The sequence below is a fragment of the Polychytrium aggregatum genome (genome assembly GCF_025602895.1).
Source record: "Polychytrium aggregatum strain JEL109 chromosome Unknown BJ171scaffold_114, whole genome shotgun sequence".
Taxonomy (NCBI): Eukaryota; Fungi; Chytridiomycota; class Chytridiomycetes; order Polychytriales; genus Polychytrium; species Polychytrium aggregatum.
In genome coordinates, this window is record NW_026516316.1 from 79,521 (window position 1) to 95,159 (window position 15,639).

The 15,639-nt window shown below is 57.3% G+C and overlaps 6 protein-coding genes across 6 annotated transcripts; 4 read left to right on the forward strand and 2 right to left on the reverse strand.

Annotated features, from left to right (window-relative positions):
• Window positions 1–562: 562 nt before the first annotated feature.
• Window positions 563–4,197, reverse strand: BJ171DRAFT_538075 (nucleolar protein,Nop52-domain-containing protein). Its single transcript, XM_053112885.1, has 10 exons — window positions 3,988–4,197; window positions 3,662–3,769; window positions 3,003–3,156; window positions 2,685–2,810; window positions 2,471–2,558; window positions 2,212–2,335; window positions 1,531–2,112; window positions 1,120–1,236; window positions 899–958; window positions 563–753 (listed from the first exon to the last, which is right to left on the reverse strand). The coding sequence occupies exons 1-10, from the start codon at window positions 4,055–4,057 to the stop codon at window positions 605–607; spliced, it is 1,578 nt and encodes a 525-aa protein (XP_052961867.1). The 5' UTR covers window positions 4,058–4,197; the 3' UTR covers window positions 563–604.
• A 148-nt stretch (window positions 4,198–4,345) lies between these two features.
• Window positions 4,346–5,867, forward strand: BJ171DRAFT_467351 (U4/U6.U5 tri-snRNP component). The gene is made up of 4 exons (XM_053108561.1): window positions 4,346–4,829; window positions 4,936–5,040; window positions 5,162–5,309; window positions 5,454–5,867. Exons 1-4 carry the CDS (start codon window positions 4,445–4,447, stop codon window positions 5,476–5,478), a joined length of 663 nt encoding a protein of 220 aa, XP_052961868.1. The 5' UTR covers window positions 4,346–4,444; the 3' UTR covers window positions 5,479–5,867.
• A 302-nt stretch (window positions 5,868–6,169) lies between these two features.
• BJ171DRAFT_538078 (autophagy-related protein 22-like protein) lies at window positions 6,170–9,033 on the forward strand. Its single transcript, XM_053112886.1, has 6 exons — window positions 6,170–6,374; window positions 6,615–6,628; window positions 6,774–7,012; window positions 7,274–7,354; window positions 7,533–8,390; window positions 8,574–9,033. The coding sequence occupies exons 1-6, from the start codon at window positions 6,288–6,290 to the stop codon at window positions 8,759–8,761; spliced, it is 1,467 nt and encodes a 488-aa protein (XP_052961869.1). The 5' UTR covers window positions 6,170–6,287; the 3' UTR covers window positions 8,762–9,033.
• Window positions 9,034–9,113: 80 nt separating this feature from the next.
• On the forward strand, window positions 9,114–10,545 carry BJ171DRAFT_538082 (uncharacterized protein). Its single transcript, XM_053112887.1, has 4 exons — window positions 9,114–9,377; window positions 9,738–9,802; window positions 10,120–10,202; window positions 10,358–10,545. Exons 1-4 carry the CDS (start codon window positions 9,346–9,348, stop codon window positions 10,409–10,411), a joined length of 234 nt encoding a protein of 77 aa, XP_052961870.1. The 5' UTR covers window positions 9,114–9,345; the 3' UTR covers window positions 10,412–10,545.
• A 221-nt stretch (window positions 10,546–10,766) lies between these two features.
• BJ171DRAFT_538087 (translation protein SH3-like domain-containing protein) lies at window positions 10,767–12,632 on the forward strand (the record flags this gene model as incomplete). Its single annotated transcript, XM_053112888.1, has 4 exons — window positions 10,767–10,835; window positions 11,702–11,811; window positions 11,960–12,101; window positions 12,220–12,632. Coding segments are annotated over exons 1-4 (379 nt in total), but the record flags the coding sequence as incomplete, so codon positions are not given.
• A 184-nt stretch (window positions 12,633–12,816) lies between these two features.
• On the reverse strand, window positions 12,817–15,581 carry BJ171DRAFT_538091 (uncharacterized protein). The gene is made up of 4 exons (XM_053112889.1): window positions 15,117–15,581; window positions 14,767–14,940; window positions 13,703–14,317; window positions 12,817–13,449 (listed from the first exon to the last, which is right to left on the reverse strand). The coding sequence occupies exons 1-4, from the start codon at window positions 15,151–15,153 to the stop codon at window positions 13,205–13,207; spliced, it is 1,071 nt and encodes a 356-aa protein (XP_052961872.1). The 5' UTR covers window positions 15,154–15,581; the 3' UTR covers window positions 12,817–13,204.
• Window positions 15,582–15,639: the final 58 nt, after the last annotated feature.

Genomic DNA, 15,639 nt, shown 5'->3' on the forward strand with positions numbered 1-15,639 from the left:
CCGCCCTCGATCCCATTCCCTCGATCCCACTTCCTCGATCCCATTCCCTCGATCCCATTCCCTCGATCCCCTTTCCTCGATCCCCTTTCCTCGATCCCGCTTTCTCTGTACTTTGTTCAACTCTTAGTCGTTTCCCCCTTCTCCAGCCCTATTCCCATCTTCCGCAACCCCCTAAACGGCTTTGGTGCCCTTCTAATGTACTATGGAAATAAAGCTATACTACCCCGTCAATAGTTTGGTTTGAGCTGACAGTCTCCGACAGAATGGCTGGCGAATTGGTTGGATCAGATATCCACAGAACGACGCAGGCGCTGGCTTGAATGTGATGTTCAAAGCATTCGGGTACGCGGCTGTAGCCGAGCAGCAGCACACCCGCAGCACCAACCGCGATTGCAGTATCAGTGATCCCTCATCCTCAGCATCCACACGAAGTCTACAATCGAGCGGCCGTGTGGTTCGTTCACAGGGCAGGTTCAGGTTCAGGTTCAGCCCTGCCCTCACCACTACGCTACGTTGATCCCTCCTCTCCCTATCTCTGTCTCTCCATCCACAATCACACAGCTCTAAAAAAAAATATGTAATTGTTCAGCATGCTTCATTCATTCTACATATAGTCTGATGCTACCGCCCTCTTGGCGGAAAGCTTTTTCGGCTGTGGGGAGGGGCTTGATATCTTGAGGGCGGCCTTTGCCGGAGGGGGAAGCAGATTGATGGGACTGGATCCAGAGAGGAGGGCCTTGGTCTTGTCAAAGACTGGCGGGGGTTGTTCCGAGATCGAGTGTCAGAAAGAGGCAAGCGTCTTGCCATTCACCCCGAGACGGGTCGATGCCCTGTGTTCCGGAGGCACAAATCACAGACTCGGGTCACCCCAGACTAAGCGACCGGCGCTGTTACATACACTGAACATGGTGCTTGCCACTCCAACGAACAGACTTTTTCTCCACGGGTGTGCTCGGGGCTGACAATGATGAGTTTCATTCAGGTCGGGTTGCGGCGACAGATCCGTCAGTATGTGCGGATTCTAATGCTCTACTCTCATGAGACTGGTGAGTCATCCATGTTCTCAGCCCCGACTCCACGTGATAGTGCTGCCATCATGAAGCCTTCGATTTGTCTCACCTTCTTCCGAAGAGGCAGACGTCGTTGCTGGGGTTGTGGAAACCTTGCTTCGGTCGCCACTTTGATGCTCATCGGCGCTGTGGCTGGCCTTGGTCTTCTTGGCGGGAACGCTCTTGGCTGGTCGTGTGGACGCATAGCCACACGGGTGGTGAGCGAGATGACATGGCGACATGAAGCCGGGGAGAGAAGCAAGACAGCACGAATCAGAATACGCTCTGCAGAACTCTTTCGGCGATATCGGCGTCAATATCAACGACGACAACAAGAGCAAGCGGGCTCTGGATACACCGCCATGTACACCGCCATGTACACCGCCATGTACACCGCAGCCATCAAGAGCGGATCCCCATGCATACGACCAGTCTGTTGGGTGTTGTGCACTGTGCATGGATGGCAACGACTTCTGCTTACGCGCCACAATGGAGCCAGCCTTTCGCTTGGCTGTTTGTCCGCTAGTGCCTTCATCCTGGACGTCGGAGTCGACTTCGGGCTTGGCTGGCTTCTTGGTTTTGTGAGGCTCGGGCTCGGTGTCGGGCTCGGGAGTGGTCTTGGCGTCGGCAGCTGCTTCCGCGGCGCGGCTTTGGCCATTCTTGTTCTTGTTCTTCTTCTTCTTTTTGCTCTTGGACGCCGATGTCGGCACCGCCGTCTCTGCAGGGGCGTCGTCGACCTGGGCCTCCGATCCGCTGGGCACATGGTCCGACTCGGGCACGGCCGTGCTAGGCGAGTCCGAGGCCGAGTCGTCGGCAGTGGTATCCGGCTCCTTGAGGGCATCCTCCGATTCCTCCGCAGCCGACTCTAGCAACCCGTCCGTGTCGACACCTGTGACTTTGGCGTACTGCTCAAAGAGCGCATACATGATCTGGCGATTGCCCGATGTCGTCGAGGGCTTGGCGGCGGTGAGGAAGAGGCGCTTGGTGATGGCAACCAGGTCGAAGGAGGATGTCTTTGAGGGCATTTCTTCGTCCTCGTAGCCGTTGAACTCAAAGTCGTCGTCTGAGACGGGGCGATAGCGTCAGCCGAGCACTCGAACTCATCGATAGCGCAGCCATCGAGTGGGAGACATGCTGAGTGTGCCGAAAATAAAGTCCTTACCGGCACGAGCCAAGATGGCCTCGAACACCTCCGATTTGACACGAGCCGCGACCGTCGGTTGGATCGTGGTCGCAATCAGGTCGAAGAATGGCGACAGCAGGGCCATTCCGTTTTGCAACGACAGCTGCAGCCAGTGAGCGACCGATCCAAACACCAAAGTGTCAATGCGCGATGATCTAGGGTGCTCCGTCTGGATGTGCCGCTCCGCGAATCATCGGCCACTCAGTCCCGATAGACGCATCGGCAGAGCGCGACATACCTCGCCCTGGAGCGACTTGTCGAGCTCGTTCACATAGACTTCGCAAGTATGGTATCGGATTCCGTCGGGAAACTTGGAGTTTCGTGGGCTGGAGGGGGAGAGGCGGTTATTCCGGTTCGATTCATCGTCCGCTTGCGATGCATCTGCGACACTGCTAGTTTTACTGCTTTTCGACCCGGTGTCGCCGGTTTCGTGGCCGTTGTTATGTTCGTACCTCAAGGGTCCCTCTTTCATGATGGCCACGAATGCGTCCACATAGTCCTTCCGGAAGTCGTTCTTTTCCAGCAATCGGAAGGCATAAAAGTGCATCTTTCTCATCAAGAGATAGAATTTGTCGAGTCTACAGCGCGATCAATAGTCAGTTTGGGAACGGACGCGGCCGCAACATTAGTCGGACGAAAGCAGCCACCCAGCTGAATCTATCTCACGGCTTGCTCGCTTGGTGGTGGAGACCAGCGAGTAGGGATGGGGTATCGGTGTTGCTCGAAGGGATTGCCACCACAGTGGATGTTGCGACGGCTTGGTATCATACCTGATGCGGTCGATGCCATTCCATTCGGCTGCGATGATATTCCAGAAAGCCTCGAGAAATCGAAGTCCCAGATCGCCAGGCAGAGACTCGACCATGCCCGCAAGTCGATCGGCCAGGTGCTGCTGGACAGGCGGCTTGTCCGACATCCAGAAGCCTAGTGAGTGAGTATATGGAGATCAAACGATGGGTTAGGCAGCGAAGGCGGAGGCGGAGGGATGGGGTGCGTGAAAATGCAGCGACAGGCAACTCGGCCGAGTCCTTCGACAGAGAGCACTGCTGTCCTGCGACACGAAGGGTCCCGGAAGCCAAACGGCAGAACGAGAGAGGGGACTCAAGGCAAAGCTGGTCCAAGTCGAATCCGCACGGAGCACAAGACGAATCGATATTTCACGGCCGCGAGACCGATGCCGACGCCTTGTCATGTTCATGGCGATGGAACTGTACAGCTTCTCACAGCCATAGAGCAGTGATTTGCATCCGTTCGTATGCTTGCAGTCCAGCGGCCCATCAAGATCAGCGACGACTGGGAGGCATCGACACAGCCGGGGGCGATGGGCGATCCACGACCGCGACCACCCTCGGCATCATCGACCTGATATCGAGCCCATGGATGCATGCATCTCTCCAACAGGGGAGAGAGATTCTTGGCTGTGGCTTACAATAGAACATGGCCTTCCAGAGCTTCATCATCTGCAGATCGGAGATATCAGGCCGCGACTCCATATACTTGGTCAGCGAGAGGACGGCGTCGTCACGAACTCGCTTCTCTGTTTGGTCAAATGAGAGGAGAGCATTGAGTCGAGTGAATCCTTGCGTCAGTGCCCAGAACGAATTTGCTTTGCTGCTCGATATCGGCGAGCATGGATTCGATGGACCATTGCCTTGCAAATCAAAAGGAGCCACACCAACGGATGTGTCTGTGGCGACCAAGGCGACTGAATCGATATCGCCATTCTGGCCGAGCTTGCAGCCCTTGGATACACACCAACATGGGCCAGCCTCTTGCCGAATCCGGGGCCGGGACTGGCGACAGGGACTTCTTCGGAGGTGCTCATGAGTGGATATGGGGGAGGGACGGGCTTCTCTCGTGCGTGTCGGTCGGGAAGCTCAATGGCGGAAGATGGAGACCAGGCAGTGCGGGTTTGCTGTTTCGCTCCGGCGGCCGTTTCGTCTGGTCGATTCGGTGTCGACAACTGCTGATCGCTGGACATCTGAGGCAGACGCCGATCAGAAAAAAAAAGTTGCTCCGACCGCACGTGATTTAATAGGGAGCCATCCGCCCCGGATGCGGCGATTGCCAGGGAAGCGACCCGATCCATCGGGCGATGCACCCAGCGACCATCCAGCGACCATCCAGCGACCATCCAGCGACCAGCCCAGCGATCAGCCCAGCGATCTCCCTGGGCCACTCACCCAACGATCGCCGCAGCAACGCCCGCGCCATGTCCGCATCCACATCCTCATCCACGAACAAGGGGTTTTACTCGTCCAGCGCCGGAGACACCGATTTCCGTCGGAAATGGGACAAGGATGAGTTTGCCGAAAAGGCTCGGCTTCGAGAACAGGGCGCCCTGGAACGGGACCAAGAGCTGGAGCGCAAGCGCAAGGGCCTGTCGGCAAAGGCGTCGGCCAAGACAGAGCCCGAGGAGGAAAAGGCGCTGCTGAAGGCCCGAGAGGAGCGCATCGACTTCACCGTCAACCTCAACAAGACTCAGGTGGTGCAGGTGGCCGTCGGCTCGTCCAAGCAGCCGGGATTCTACTGCGAGGTCTGCGACTGCACCGTCAAGGACAACGTCAGCTATCTGGACCACATCAATGGAAAGAAGCGTAGGTGGACTTTGGCGACAATCGGATGCTCTGGCAGGCCCGAAAGCGCCCTGGCCGGATGCGCAAACACAGCATGCATCTGATCCCATTGTTTGATGCATCACAGATCAGCAAAATCTCGGTATATCCATGAAGGTCGAGCGGTCGACCTTTGAGCAGGTCAAGGCTCGTCTTGAGGCTCTCAAACGCAAGACAGAGGTTGCATTCGAGGGTGAGTGTGCGCTGGCGGTCGAACCAAACAATGCAGAGCTGGGCGTTGGCGTTGATGTTGGTGTGGGCTGGTGCATGTATGCGGCATGTGTCTGACATTTCTCTGACTCCATTATCTGCAGATCTGGATACCCGCATTGAGAAGGCCAAGAAGATGGACGACGAAGAGAGGCGGTTGAAGAAGGAGCGGAAGCGCGAAAAGAAGCAGGCGGTGCTGAAACAGCAACAGGATCTGCAAGACAACGACGTTGCGGAGATGATGGGCTTTGGGTGAGTGACTGTGTGAGCTGCTTCGGGGCCGCTGTCGAGATTGATGCTTGAACGAGACTGTGAGCGGTGACATGAGTGGTTTGCAGTGGCAGGGCATCGGGGGACTGTGACGATCCCCGTTCTAACAAACCCGCGCCGATCTAGTGGCTTTGGATCGTCAAAAAAGTGAGATGGGTACCCAAGTTCCATCTGTTCTCGAACTGTCGCTCCGGAGTTATCACTTGGAAGTTATCACTTGGAAGTTGTCTCTGGAGTCGTTTGTCCTTGGCCTTTTGTTTCCCATGCTCAGGCACTGCTTTGGTCTGGGCCATCGCTCTGCATCGGCGACCTGCCAGGCGTTCCTCCGATGAACTCACCGCTCGGTACCAGGCACATCGGGCATAGATGCGTCCATGCGCATGTCTGCGGTCTGACCAGCGCCAAGCCCGGCTCCACAGCCAAGATCGAGATCGCCCGTGGTCGCCAAGCAGTCGCCGTTCTTGGCCGGCTTGCGCAGATGAGTCTTGGCCACGACCCGCAATACAGAGCCCAACGATTGTCCGCGGCGATTGACACTGAGGCTTTGTGGTTGTCCTTGGCGTTGGTGTGCCAAGATCTGCCCAGGGACATCATGGCAGCACCGCCAACCCCGGGGTGCACCTGTATCGACATGGTCTCGGGGCACAGCAACATCTACACCCATGACAACCCATGCGATGGCATGAACAACCGGCCGTGTTGTCTAGTCCAGTCCAGTCCAGTCCAGTCCAGTCCAGTCCAGTCCAGCCCAGTCCATCTCCCCACGACCCTTCCCTGCCCTGTGGGTGGTCGCCGCAGTCTGTGCGAGCCCAGTCAGTGGCCCTGACAAAGCGCCAGCCATGGTCTCTGGGCAACCAATTTCCAATCCGGCTGGATATTTTGACCCTCGGCTCGCCCGCACCAACCTGCGCATCCTTCGCTGCTGCCGTCCATCTGCCAACCCGTCGATCTATAGCCCGAATGTCACTCTCGTCGGCAGCCTTTACCCCAGACAACCAGCCTGTGTCGTCGCGGGAGCTCTGGGGCTACTATGCCTTTTCGTTCGCAGTGAGTTCTCCATCCCGATTCGCACCGCCGACATTTTGCCGACAAGCGCAAGTGCCATCAGCACGATTGCCCCAGCAGTGGGCCGGGTGCTTCGTCTTTGCCATAATCATATCTTGACTATCGCCGCCCCTTGACTCCATCGCTGTTTGATTCCATTGTCGGCATTTGGCTTCATGATCCCTTGGCCCTATCGCACTTTCCTAACGTTGTTTGCCTGCGCTTCGGCGATTCGCTTTCCAGAGTCAGGGATTCTCGTAAGTAGAATCCAGACCTGCCACCACGCCGCACCCTCAATGGCCGTTGTCTCGGCTCCATCGTCTGCGTGCCTGCTCCCTTTCCTGTCTCTGGCTCGCCATAACCACAGGCCTGACCCGTTACGATCTCACTTGTCCTCTGCAGAGGCGTCTCGGTCCTGTTGCTGATGCCCGTCATCGTGCGGGGTCTCGCTGCCGAGGCCGGCTGGGATCGACTGGATCTCTCCAAGCCCTGCGACTACACTGCCGCAAACTTTTCGTGCTGTGTCCAATTCGGCTCGAGCTGTGTCGACACAGGCTCCTTCCTGTTGTATCTCAGCTCCTTTGCAACGGTCTGCCAACTGCTGGTCCTGCTGGCCTTTGGGTCACTCTCGGACTATGGAGGTGGGTGTCTGCGCTGCTTGGGATATTCCTGTCTCGGCCTCTGTCCATCCGGCTGATGGACAAGAGTCTGTGGATGTTTATTCAGAGCTTGCCGAGCGCCTGTTCGAGCGCCTGTTCGAGCGCCTGTTCGAGCGCCTGTTCGAGCGCCTGTTCGAGCGCCTGTTCGAGAAGAACCAGGCCTTTGGTTGGCATCGCCTGTGAGCCATAAGGTGTCGAGCCCGGATACTGATACACTCGCTGTTTCGCATCGCCATCGCCCAGCCCACAAAAAGCGCTTCATGATCCTGTTTTCCTTCCTCGCGATTGCCTGCGGACTCGGCTTTCTCCTCGTTCTGAGCAGCTGTAAGTGCAGGCAACATGCCGCCTTGGCCGCCAAGCCCCTCTCGGTGGGCACGTCCTGCTCGTCGATGAACACGATGGCATGGCCTATCTGCGTCGTCATTCGTCACTCGCCATCTCATCGCGGCTCGTTTGCTGTTCGTCATGCTGACACCCTCCGCCTTCCATCGGCTGTGTCCAGCGGGATTCTTCATCGCCGGCATCCTCTATATCCTCTCCTCGGTGATCTTCACCGGCACTTTTCTGTTCTTCAACTCCTTCCTCCCGATCCTGGCACGGAACCACCCCGAATTCACGGCAAGGGCGTCCAAGGAGAGCACCGATACTGTCTTTGACCTCGTCGCCAACCGAATCAGCGCCAACACCATGGCCATCGGCTTTGCGGCCGATGTCATTCTCTTTGTCCTGGGGGTGCTGTGCGTGTATCTCCTGGGCCGGATCCCCCAGCTTCCGACGTCGACGTATCCATCGCAGGTGGCCGTGGCCCTGACCAGCGTTTGGTGGCTGGTGTTCATCTTCTTCACCATCGCCTGGCTGAAGCCGCGGCCGGGACCGCCGCTGCCCGCTGGAATCAATCCCTGGACCCATTGCGTCAAAAAGATTGGCCGCACGCTCAAGACCGTGGTCTTCGAGTCCAAGTCGGTTGCACGGTTCCTGATCTCGTGGATCATCTACTCGGACTGCTTCAACACCTGCGGCTCGCTCTCGATCCTGATTGCACAGGAAGAATTCGGGGCCAGTCAGATCGAGCTGGTTCTCATCGGCATCGTCGTCAACTTTTCAGCCATCGTGGGTCTCAAGCTCTTTCCTGTGATCCAAAACCTGACCGGCGCCAGCTCCAAGACCATCATCGTTGCTCAGGCGATTGCGTTCTGTCTCTTTGCCATCTACTGCATAGTCCTGCTCAAGAACAAGTGGGAACTGTGGCTCTGTGCAGTTTGGTATGGCATCCTCAGCGGGACGGCACAGAGCTTCTGCCGGGTGTTTTACTCGCGCATGATTCCGCCGGGACAAGAAGCCGAGTACTTCTCGCTGATGTGTAAGTGTCTCGATGCATCCCATCGTCGCAGAGTACGAGCGCACCGTATGCTGTGGAGCAGTGCTCCGTCGGCTCCAATCGTTGCCCCCCCCCCTTGCGCCGAGGCATCGACTCGTATGTGCGTGTCAATGTGCAGTATTTGCGCCATGCTGGAATGCTCATTGCATATTCAATCGCTCGCAGCGGTAACGGCCACGGGTTCCTCGGCTCTGGGTCCCCTGATCGTCGGTGCCATCATCGACTCGTCTGGATCACGGCGCCTGCCGCTGTGGTTCATCTTGGCTTCCTTTGCGGTCTCGGCCGTCCTGTTTGCCACCATCCAGCCGCCCCATGTCAAACTCGGCAAGGCAGAAGAGGCAGATGTCAACTAGACGCCTTCTCATCAAGGCGCTCCGTTTTTGTTTTTTCATGTTTTTGTATTATTTTTATTGTTTTGCTTCGATTCCATCACCAAACGTACATCCACTTGATTGTCCTCCCTTTCCCTGAAGGCTTGTTTCAATCATCTACAGTCCTGGGAGCTGCCGTCTCGCTCCATGCATCCAACCAGCAAATTCTCTATTTTTGCTGTTCATGGTCCCTCAAACAACAAAGGTAGTCTAATTTCAAAAGTCAGTGGGAATATTGAATGTTTCAGTGGTGGCCTTCAGCAGCCCGCAATCCATTCACCATCGTCTCCTGACGGCAGAATGCCGAGCACCACGGGCATGTGGACCGCAGGCCAGCCGTGGGAACTTGCCACCGCTACAGAAGCAGCCGGTTTGGTTGGCTGGTTCGAGTGCACCTTGAGCAGATCTCGCTTTTCTTGGCCGCCCTCCACCCGGCACTGTTCGGTCTTGGTCGGTGTTTTGCATCTGCGTCTGCATCTCGGAGCCATCCAAAGCGCTGGTCAGCCATCTCCGTTCGCCTGCCCGCACGTACCAAGTCACTCGCACGCAGTTGATCTTCAAGCACAATGAGCAAGCCCCCGGTTCCAGAGCTGAAAAAGTAAGGCGCCATCGCTGGCTTCCGTGGATCTCCTGGCCATCGTCACCGCCGAGCTCTCGCTGCCATGCTTCATGCTTCCGGGGCTGTGCTGCGGCAGTATGTCCGTGGTATTGCTGCTCGAACTATGGCTGATCTCCCAGCGTATGGTTTGACGGTTGGATGACGGCTGGATAGCGCCTTCGATCCCGATCTCGAGCGTCTCCAACACCTTGGATGATGGATATATACGTTTATAAGGGAGGCCGGCGATCGCTTCCGTTCGAATTCCAGATCAACCGTAATGTGCTACCCGAGTCGCTGGATGTCCTCGGCTAACCGGCCATGGACACCTTTCCTTGCTCCGCCGTTGCATCTGAGCAGATACCTCGATAAGCGCCTCCACATCGGACTGAACGGCAGCCGCAAGATCACTGGCATTTTGAGAGGTAAGACTGAGGCTGGTAGCCCGAGGTTTGGATCTGGCCATGGTGCCATACGGGACGCTGAAATTGCGGGGAGAGGACTTGGAAACATAGAAGCGGCTTGGGTACACTCGAGCAGCTGCACGATTTGGCGGTCGCATACGCAGAGCAAGGCCAGTGGTGCGGCTCTGCCGACGCAGTCGTATGCCTGCTGAGTGACGTGGTCCCAATCCAAATGCGGGCTCCGAACCGAGCCGTATCCCGAAACCGGTCCTGTATAATCCGAACTTTGCCCGTGTGCTGTGACTGATTTGTTGTTGGTGATATGTACGTCTTGCCAGGATTTGACACCTTCATGAACCTGGTCCTCGATGACGTCGTTGAGGAGGTTTCTGCAACCGAACGACACAACATCGGCATGGTGGTAAGTCTTTCGGACAGCAGGAGGGGGGTGCACGATCGAGCCAGGCTCGCGGTGTGCTTGTGTGGGGATGGCATGACCATGGGTTTGCTGCCTGAGCGGGAAACGTGTACACATCGACTCACCGATTCGACCTGCATTTGCGGCTGGTGATCTAGGTGGTCCGCGGAAACTCAGTGACCGTCATGGAGGCATTAGAGAAGATAAATTGAGGAGCCAAACTCATTTCTTTGCCGTGTCAGGGCAACTCCATTTTGGTTCCTGGACCAACACCTCACCCCTCCTTGTGTGTTCTCCATCCCGCCACAATACTCATAAGGGCGAAATACACATGCTGTGGCCAACATCTCATGAGTGCCATCGAGCGAAGGCGGCCGGCTGGATGCTGCGTGGGTGGACCGGGGAGGGGAAGCGACATCAGATTGCACCGCACCGACAACAGCCAGGGCGGATTCACACACACACACACACACACACACACACACTGGTGGCTTTGTCCACGTGACGCGCTGTCTCGCCGCGGCAAACGAAAGTCTTGTCGGTTGGGCAATTCTGTTTGGTCTCCCTCTCCACCGTCCCTCTGACTTTCGATTAGTGTAAGGGTTCAAACAGCCATGGCCTCCTTCTCTACAACTGGTAAAGATATCCGTCCGTCCATCCATCCATCCATCCGCCCATCCATCCATCCGCCCATCCATCCGTCCATCCATCTATCTATCTATCTATCTATTCGTCTGTTGCTCGTGTTGGCTGGCAAAATGGCATGTCTGGTCAGCGGTCAGGTCGGTCGGTCAGTCGGCCGGCGTCACATTACGTCAAGGCGATTCGCCCACTTCGATGTCTCAAGCCTCTCCTCCGCCGTATCTGGATTCGAGCCTCGATACACCGATACTGCGTCCACTGCGAACCATACCGGTGTCCCAATCTCTCAAGCATCAGCTTCGCTGGAGGAGAGGCCGATCCCCTCCCTTTTGCCCAATAGCTCCGCTGCGTGGTGTCAACGACCGCAGTAGACCAACCGGAGGCGCAGTGTTCGGCCGTGCAGTGTGTCTTGAAGTAGAGGATCGGGTCACTCTCGACCGGCAACTGGCAGATCACGGACACAGACTACTCGATCTCGAGCCAGAATCGTCATCAACCGACCAGCCAATCGACAAGCCGACCGACCAGCCGACCGACCAGAGCCTCAGCGGATGGTTTTGCCGCCTTGACCAGGATGAGCGTCGCCCGATTATTGGGCTTTCTCGGTGTGTTCTGAACCATCGCTAACCATGTTCCTGTGATGCTTGTTTTGTCTCTCGTTGGCCGGCCCCCGGATACTGCCCACTCGCAACATAACTGCTGGATCGAATGTGTTTGTGGATCAACGCTTGTTTTGAATCTATTTCGACCCTCGTCAATGCTTGCGGAATGTGGACGAAACCCTTCGACGGTGGCTGGATTGTTTATGGATGGACCATCGCCTCGGACTGTTTGATCTCGACGGATGCACGAACCCGCAGTTTCCTCCAGCAGACGCAAGAGCCGCAAGGCCCACTTCTCTGCCCCCTCCAGCGCCAGACGCGTCATCATGAGCGCTGGTCTGTCCAAGGAGCTCCGTGAGAAGTACCGTGTGCGTATACATGCTCTCGTAGCCCGACCTTCACTCTGCACTCAGCGGCACACAATCACTGGATGGTTTGCCCGACTGGGCTATCCTCCCACACTGGCGAAGGACGGGATGAAGATCGATGCTGACTTGTTTGTTTTCCTTTGATCAGGTCCGCTCCCTCCCCGTCCGCCAGGATGACGAGGTCCAGATTGTCCGCGGTACCCACAAGGGCCGTGAGGGCAAGGTCACTGCCGTCTACCGCAGAAAGTGGGTCATCTACATCGAGAAGATCAACAAGGAGAAGGTCAATGGTAAGACGGCTGGCGTTTTCCTTTCGGGTCCTGCAGGCGCTGGCTCGTAGAATTGGTTGGCTCGTTGGTGCATTGTCCGTCAGCGTACTGACATTGCGACTCTGCCCCGCGGTTGCAGGCCAATCCGTTCCCATCCCCATTAGCCCCTCCAACGTTGTCATCACCAAGCCCAGAATGGACAAGGATCGCAAGAACCTTATCGAGCGCAAGGCTGCCCCCAGAAAGGCTTAAGGTTCGTCCGCCGGATCCATCCCTCGATGGCCTTTGCCTGTCAAGCCGATCTGAGCCGCTTTGCCTGTCCCTCAGAGCATAGCACGAGTCTTTCAACGATGCTGACGCAACGGATACCGCTCTCCTCTTGGTGCTGCTCCGACCTGATCCTCTCCACGAATGACTCGATTGCAAACTTCAGCTGTCTGATGTAACGGCTAATAAAGGAACGGATTACATTGTCTTTGAGAGAAAGCGAGCTCCACACCAGACCAGACCAAACCAGACCCAGACCCCCGGGCGGATGAGGCAAACTGGGGCAGTGATCATCGTCGTCTGGCGATCTGGCAGTTGTGGTCACTGTTGCTCAACCGTGATCGATCCGGCTGCTGGGCGCCAGCCAGGGTTTTGTATCATCGTCAGTTTCCGAGCCAAACTCTCTGGTGCCAAGCTCCTCCGTCTAAATGAACAAAGCCCAGCCACACAGTTGATCTAGAGACCGAGCTAGCTTTGTATAATGATGTATTAGATTGGCAGGGTGGCTTGGATCGCGTCTGTATGATGTTGATCTGTGCGGGGAGCGACCGAGTTGAGGAGGTGGTGTGGCCTTTGGGCCCGGAAATGCTGGACGAGCCTCGACCGAGGGCAACTTTTGGCTTGCGGTCACCGACTTGCCATGGCGCCGTTGGCTGCTGCTGCTGCTGTTATGGCTGTTGTCGCTTGTGGTGGTTTATGGGTTGCTGTTGCGAAGGGGCCACTGTTCCGAATCGCTGACTGAGTTCTCTGCCTTTGGATCAATCGGAAGCCTCAAGAGTCGGCTCGGCAGCAAACGCAGGACACAAGCCCGTCTTCTCCCTGAAAACGAACACATCCTCGGCGCTGGGGCCCAGACTCTAAAAGGCCGACACCATCACGACTCCAACCAAGAGCACCAGCGCCCCAAAGACCCGGACGTACGAGGCGCGCTGGACCTTGAAGCCCATCCAGCCCAGGTGGTCCAGGACCATGGCGGCAATGATTTGGGCGACAATGTTGGTGCCCAGATTGGTGGCTGCCCCAAGAAGCGGAATCAGAAAGGTGATCGATAGCACATAGCCGGAGCCGATGAGACCGCCGATCCAGATCCACCATGGCGAGGCTGAGGATTGCATGGTAAGTCGATGCAAGAGTGCCAGCGTGGAGCATTTGATGCCACAAGTCGTTGATATAGACGGCAACGGCAATGGCAGCGGCAATGGCAAGGGCAATGGCAAGGGCAATGGCAAGGGCGACGACAAGAACAGCGATGCCATAGCCATGGTGAATGTGTTAGTGATGGTGCATATGGCCGGGGTCGCTGCTCATCCGGCCAGCTACCGGCATCAACGCAAGTGCATCAGCGGCCCGCTTACTTGTAATGAGCTCCTTCAGATTCAGTGCCTTGCGACCGTTCGGCTCAAAGAACCAGTATATGGGAATCAGAACGTCCCCAAACACAAAGTTGTATAGGGCCGAGAACCCGGGGGTCGTCATGGTTCCCATGTACCCGCTCACACCGGCCTGAAAAGCCAGGGCGGCCCCGGCCAGGAAGGCCCCGGTCAGCAGGGCGGCGGACCAAACCCAGTCGATCCTTTCGGCAAGCTCGGGAACGGGCGCATTGGTGTCTTGGACTTCAAGGTCGGCCTGGTTGGCCTGGTCGAGCTGACCGACCGGCTTTGCTTGCTCCAAGGCCGCCGATGCTTTGGATCGATGTCGGTGGGTGATGCGGTACACCATCGAGTCGCCATACATGACCAGAGTCACTCCGGCCACCGACAGGACGATGCCTACGATCCGCCCCGGGGCCGCCGTGTGCTGGGGAAGACCAATGAGGCCATAATGGTCCAGGATGACGGCAGTCGCCAGCTGGGCCGCCACGATGACGCCGAGGCAGGCGGCGGCACCGAGACGAGGAGCCAGGACGGTGATGGCGCCGACGTAGTAGAGACCGAGTGGGCCGCCGGCCCATGCCCACCAGGGAATTGCATCTGTGCGGGAACAGAGGCGGGCTTTTGGTGAGGAAGATTGTTGCAGAGGGGCAGCCTGGGTTGACGTGGAGGACCGCTTGCCCGAGGACCCATCGCACATCCAAGGGTCCACCAACGCCTTATCAGAGGCTCATCGATGGTCCGTTGATGGCTCATCGGCGTTCTCGAGGCGGCTGTCGATCGTCGCTGAACTGCGTCCCAGCCATCATCACAAATGTCCGAATGAGGGACACTGGGATCGCGCCGTGAATTGCTCCGCTCGGGCTGAGCAGCACCATCCCTGAAACCCGAGCACCCATCAGCACCGACAGGGACGAGGGATGCCATCGGGCCTTCGAAAATGCCACCAGAGTCTCGGGCATCCCATCGGAGCCCTCAAGGACTCCGCTGGAATCCAATGCGGACGCAGAGCCGAGCAGCACGGCGGCGGGTTTGGCAGCAGCGCTTACTTGCTCCAATCGAGTCCAGGGTATTGATGCGCTGGCCGCCCTGGATCTCCACGAGCCAGTAGATGATGCACGGCACTGTTCCAGAGAGAAAGCTCCACAGCACCGCCGAAGACGACGACTTTGATCGGTTGCCGAGCGAGCTGTTGGCTCCAGCCTGGAAGGCAAGCAAGGCGCCTGGGTCAAGGTTTGTCGGTCCGTTTCCAAAGGCATATGTCCAGTTTAGTGAGGGAGAGAGAGGGAGAACGAAAGGATGAGAATGAGAGCAAAGTCGCGGCCCATGTCGAGGCGGTCGTTACAGGCTAAAGTGCGATTCACCGGCCGGAGGCATCCCGAAGCGCTATGCATCTTACCAACTATGACAGAGATGCAAATCGTCCAGCTCACCATGCTGTCGATGATGCGGAGCTCGAAGCAGGGGGTGGGCGATCAGAGATGCTTGACTGAGAGAGATTCAGGGAAGTAGCCCGTGAAATGGAGGCTTGGGTAGAGCACTTGCGGGCTCGGATTGAACTGGGGTAAGGGCGTGGTTGGTGAATGGGTTGATCTGGCGGATGGGTTGATCGCCTGAGCAACAGAATCGGATGGCTGGATATACAGACGGATGGCGGGTTGCTTCCAGGACAGATGGATGGCGGGCGACGAGATGGATGGCGATGTGGACAAAGCCTGGATGGCAGAGATGGCAAGGATGGCTGAGGCGGTGGAGGGCGTTGGTCTGCTGGTGCCGCACATGAGCACCGACGGATCCTCTGGAACGAGCCGCCGATGGCAGCCGGGCGATGCGGAGGGCTGTCAGAGGGACTACTGGTCGGCCCAGCCAGGAGCGCAGAGCCCGAGCGCAGGGGTCGGGGATTTAATGCAGAGAGCGGAGCG

What these genes read in the sequence shown, in the direction of transcription:
- BJ171DRAFT_538075 (XM_053112885.1), bottom strand. Translation starts at nt 4,057, where the DNA reads ATGAGCACCTCCGAAGAAGTCCCTGTCGCCAGTCCCGGCCCCGGATTC. An exon ending in CAAGAGGCTGGCCCATGTTG is followed by an intron (nt 3,770 to 3,987) that starts GTGTGTATCCAA and finishes TTGACCAAACAG; the next exon opens with AGAAGCGAGTTCGTGACGAC. An exon ending in ATGAAAGAGGGACCCTTGAG is followed by an intron (nt 2,559 to 2,684) that starts GTACGAACATAA and finishes CTCCCCCTCCAG; the next exon opens with CCCACGAAACTCCAAGTTTC.
- BJ171DRAFT_467351 (XM_053108561.1), top strand. Translation starts at nt 4,445, where the DNA reads ATGTCCGCATCCACATCCTCATCCACGAACAAGGGGTTTTACTCGTCC. An exon ending in CCACATCAATGGAAAGAAGC is followed by an intron (nt 4,830 to 4,935) that starts GTAGGTGGACTT and finishes GATGCATCACAG; the next exon opens with ATCAGCAAAATCTCGGTATA. An exon ending in GACAGAGGTTGCATTCGAGG is followed by an intron (nt 5,041 to 5,161) that starts GTGAGTGTGCGC and finishes CATTATCTGCAG; the next exon opens with ATCTGGATACCCGCATTGAG.
- BJ171DRAFT_538078 (XM_053112886.1), top strand. Translation starts at nt 6,288, where the DNA reads ATGTCACTCTCGTCGGCAGCCTTTACCCCAGACAACCAGCCTGTGTCG. An exon ending in GTCACTCTCGGACTATGGAG is followed by an intron (nt 7,013 to 7,273) that starts GTGGGTGTCTGC and finishes GCCATCGCCCAG; the next exon opens with CCCACAAAAAGCGCTTCATG. An exon ending in TCTCCTCGTTCTGAGCAGCT is followed by an intron (nt 7,355 to 7,532) that starts GTAAGTGCAGGC and finishes GGCTGTGTCCAG; the next exon opens with CGGGATTCTTCATCGCCGGC.
- BJ171DRAFT_538082 (XM_053112887.1), top strand. Translation starts at nt 9,346, where the DNA reads ATGAGCAAGCCCCCGGTTCCAGAGCTGAAAAA. An exon ending in GATCACTGGCATTTTGAGAG is followed by an intron (nt 9,803 to 10,119) that starts GTAAGACTGAGG and finishes ACGTCTTGCCAG; the next exon opens with GATTTGACACCTTCATGAAC. An exon ending in GACACAACATCGGCATGGTG is followed by an intron (nt 10,203 to 10,357) that starts GTAAGTCTTTCG and finishes CTGGTGATCTAG; the next exon opens with GTGGTCCGCGGAAACTCAGT.
- BJ171DRAFT_538091 (XM_053112889.1), bottom strand. Translation starts at nt 15,153, where the DNA reads ATGGTGAGCTGGACGATTTGCATCTCTGTCATAGTTG. An exon ending in TTGCATCTCTGTCATAGTTG is followed by an intron (nt 14,941 to 15,116) that starts GTAAGATGCATA and finishes ACCTTGACCCAG; the next exon opens with GCGCCTTGCTTGCCTTCCAG. An exon ending in CCTGGACTCGATTGGAGCAA is followed by an intron (nt 14,318 to 14,766) that starts GTAAGCGCTGCT and finishes GTTCCCGCACAG; the next exon opens with ATGCAATTCCCTGGTGGGCA.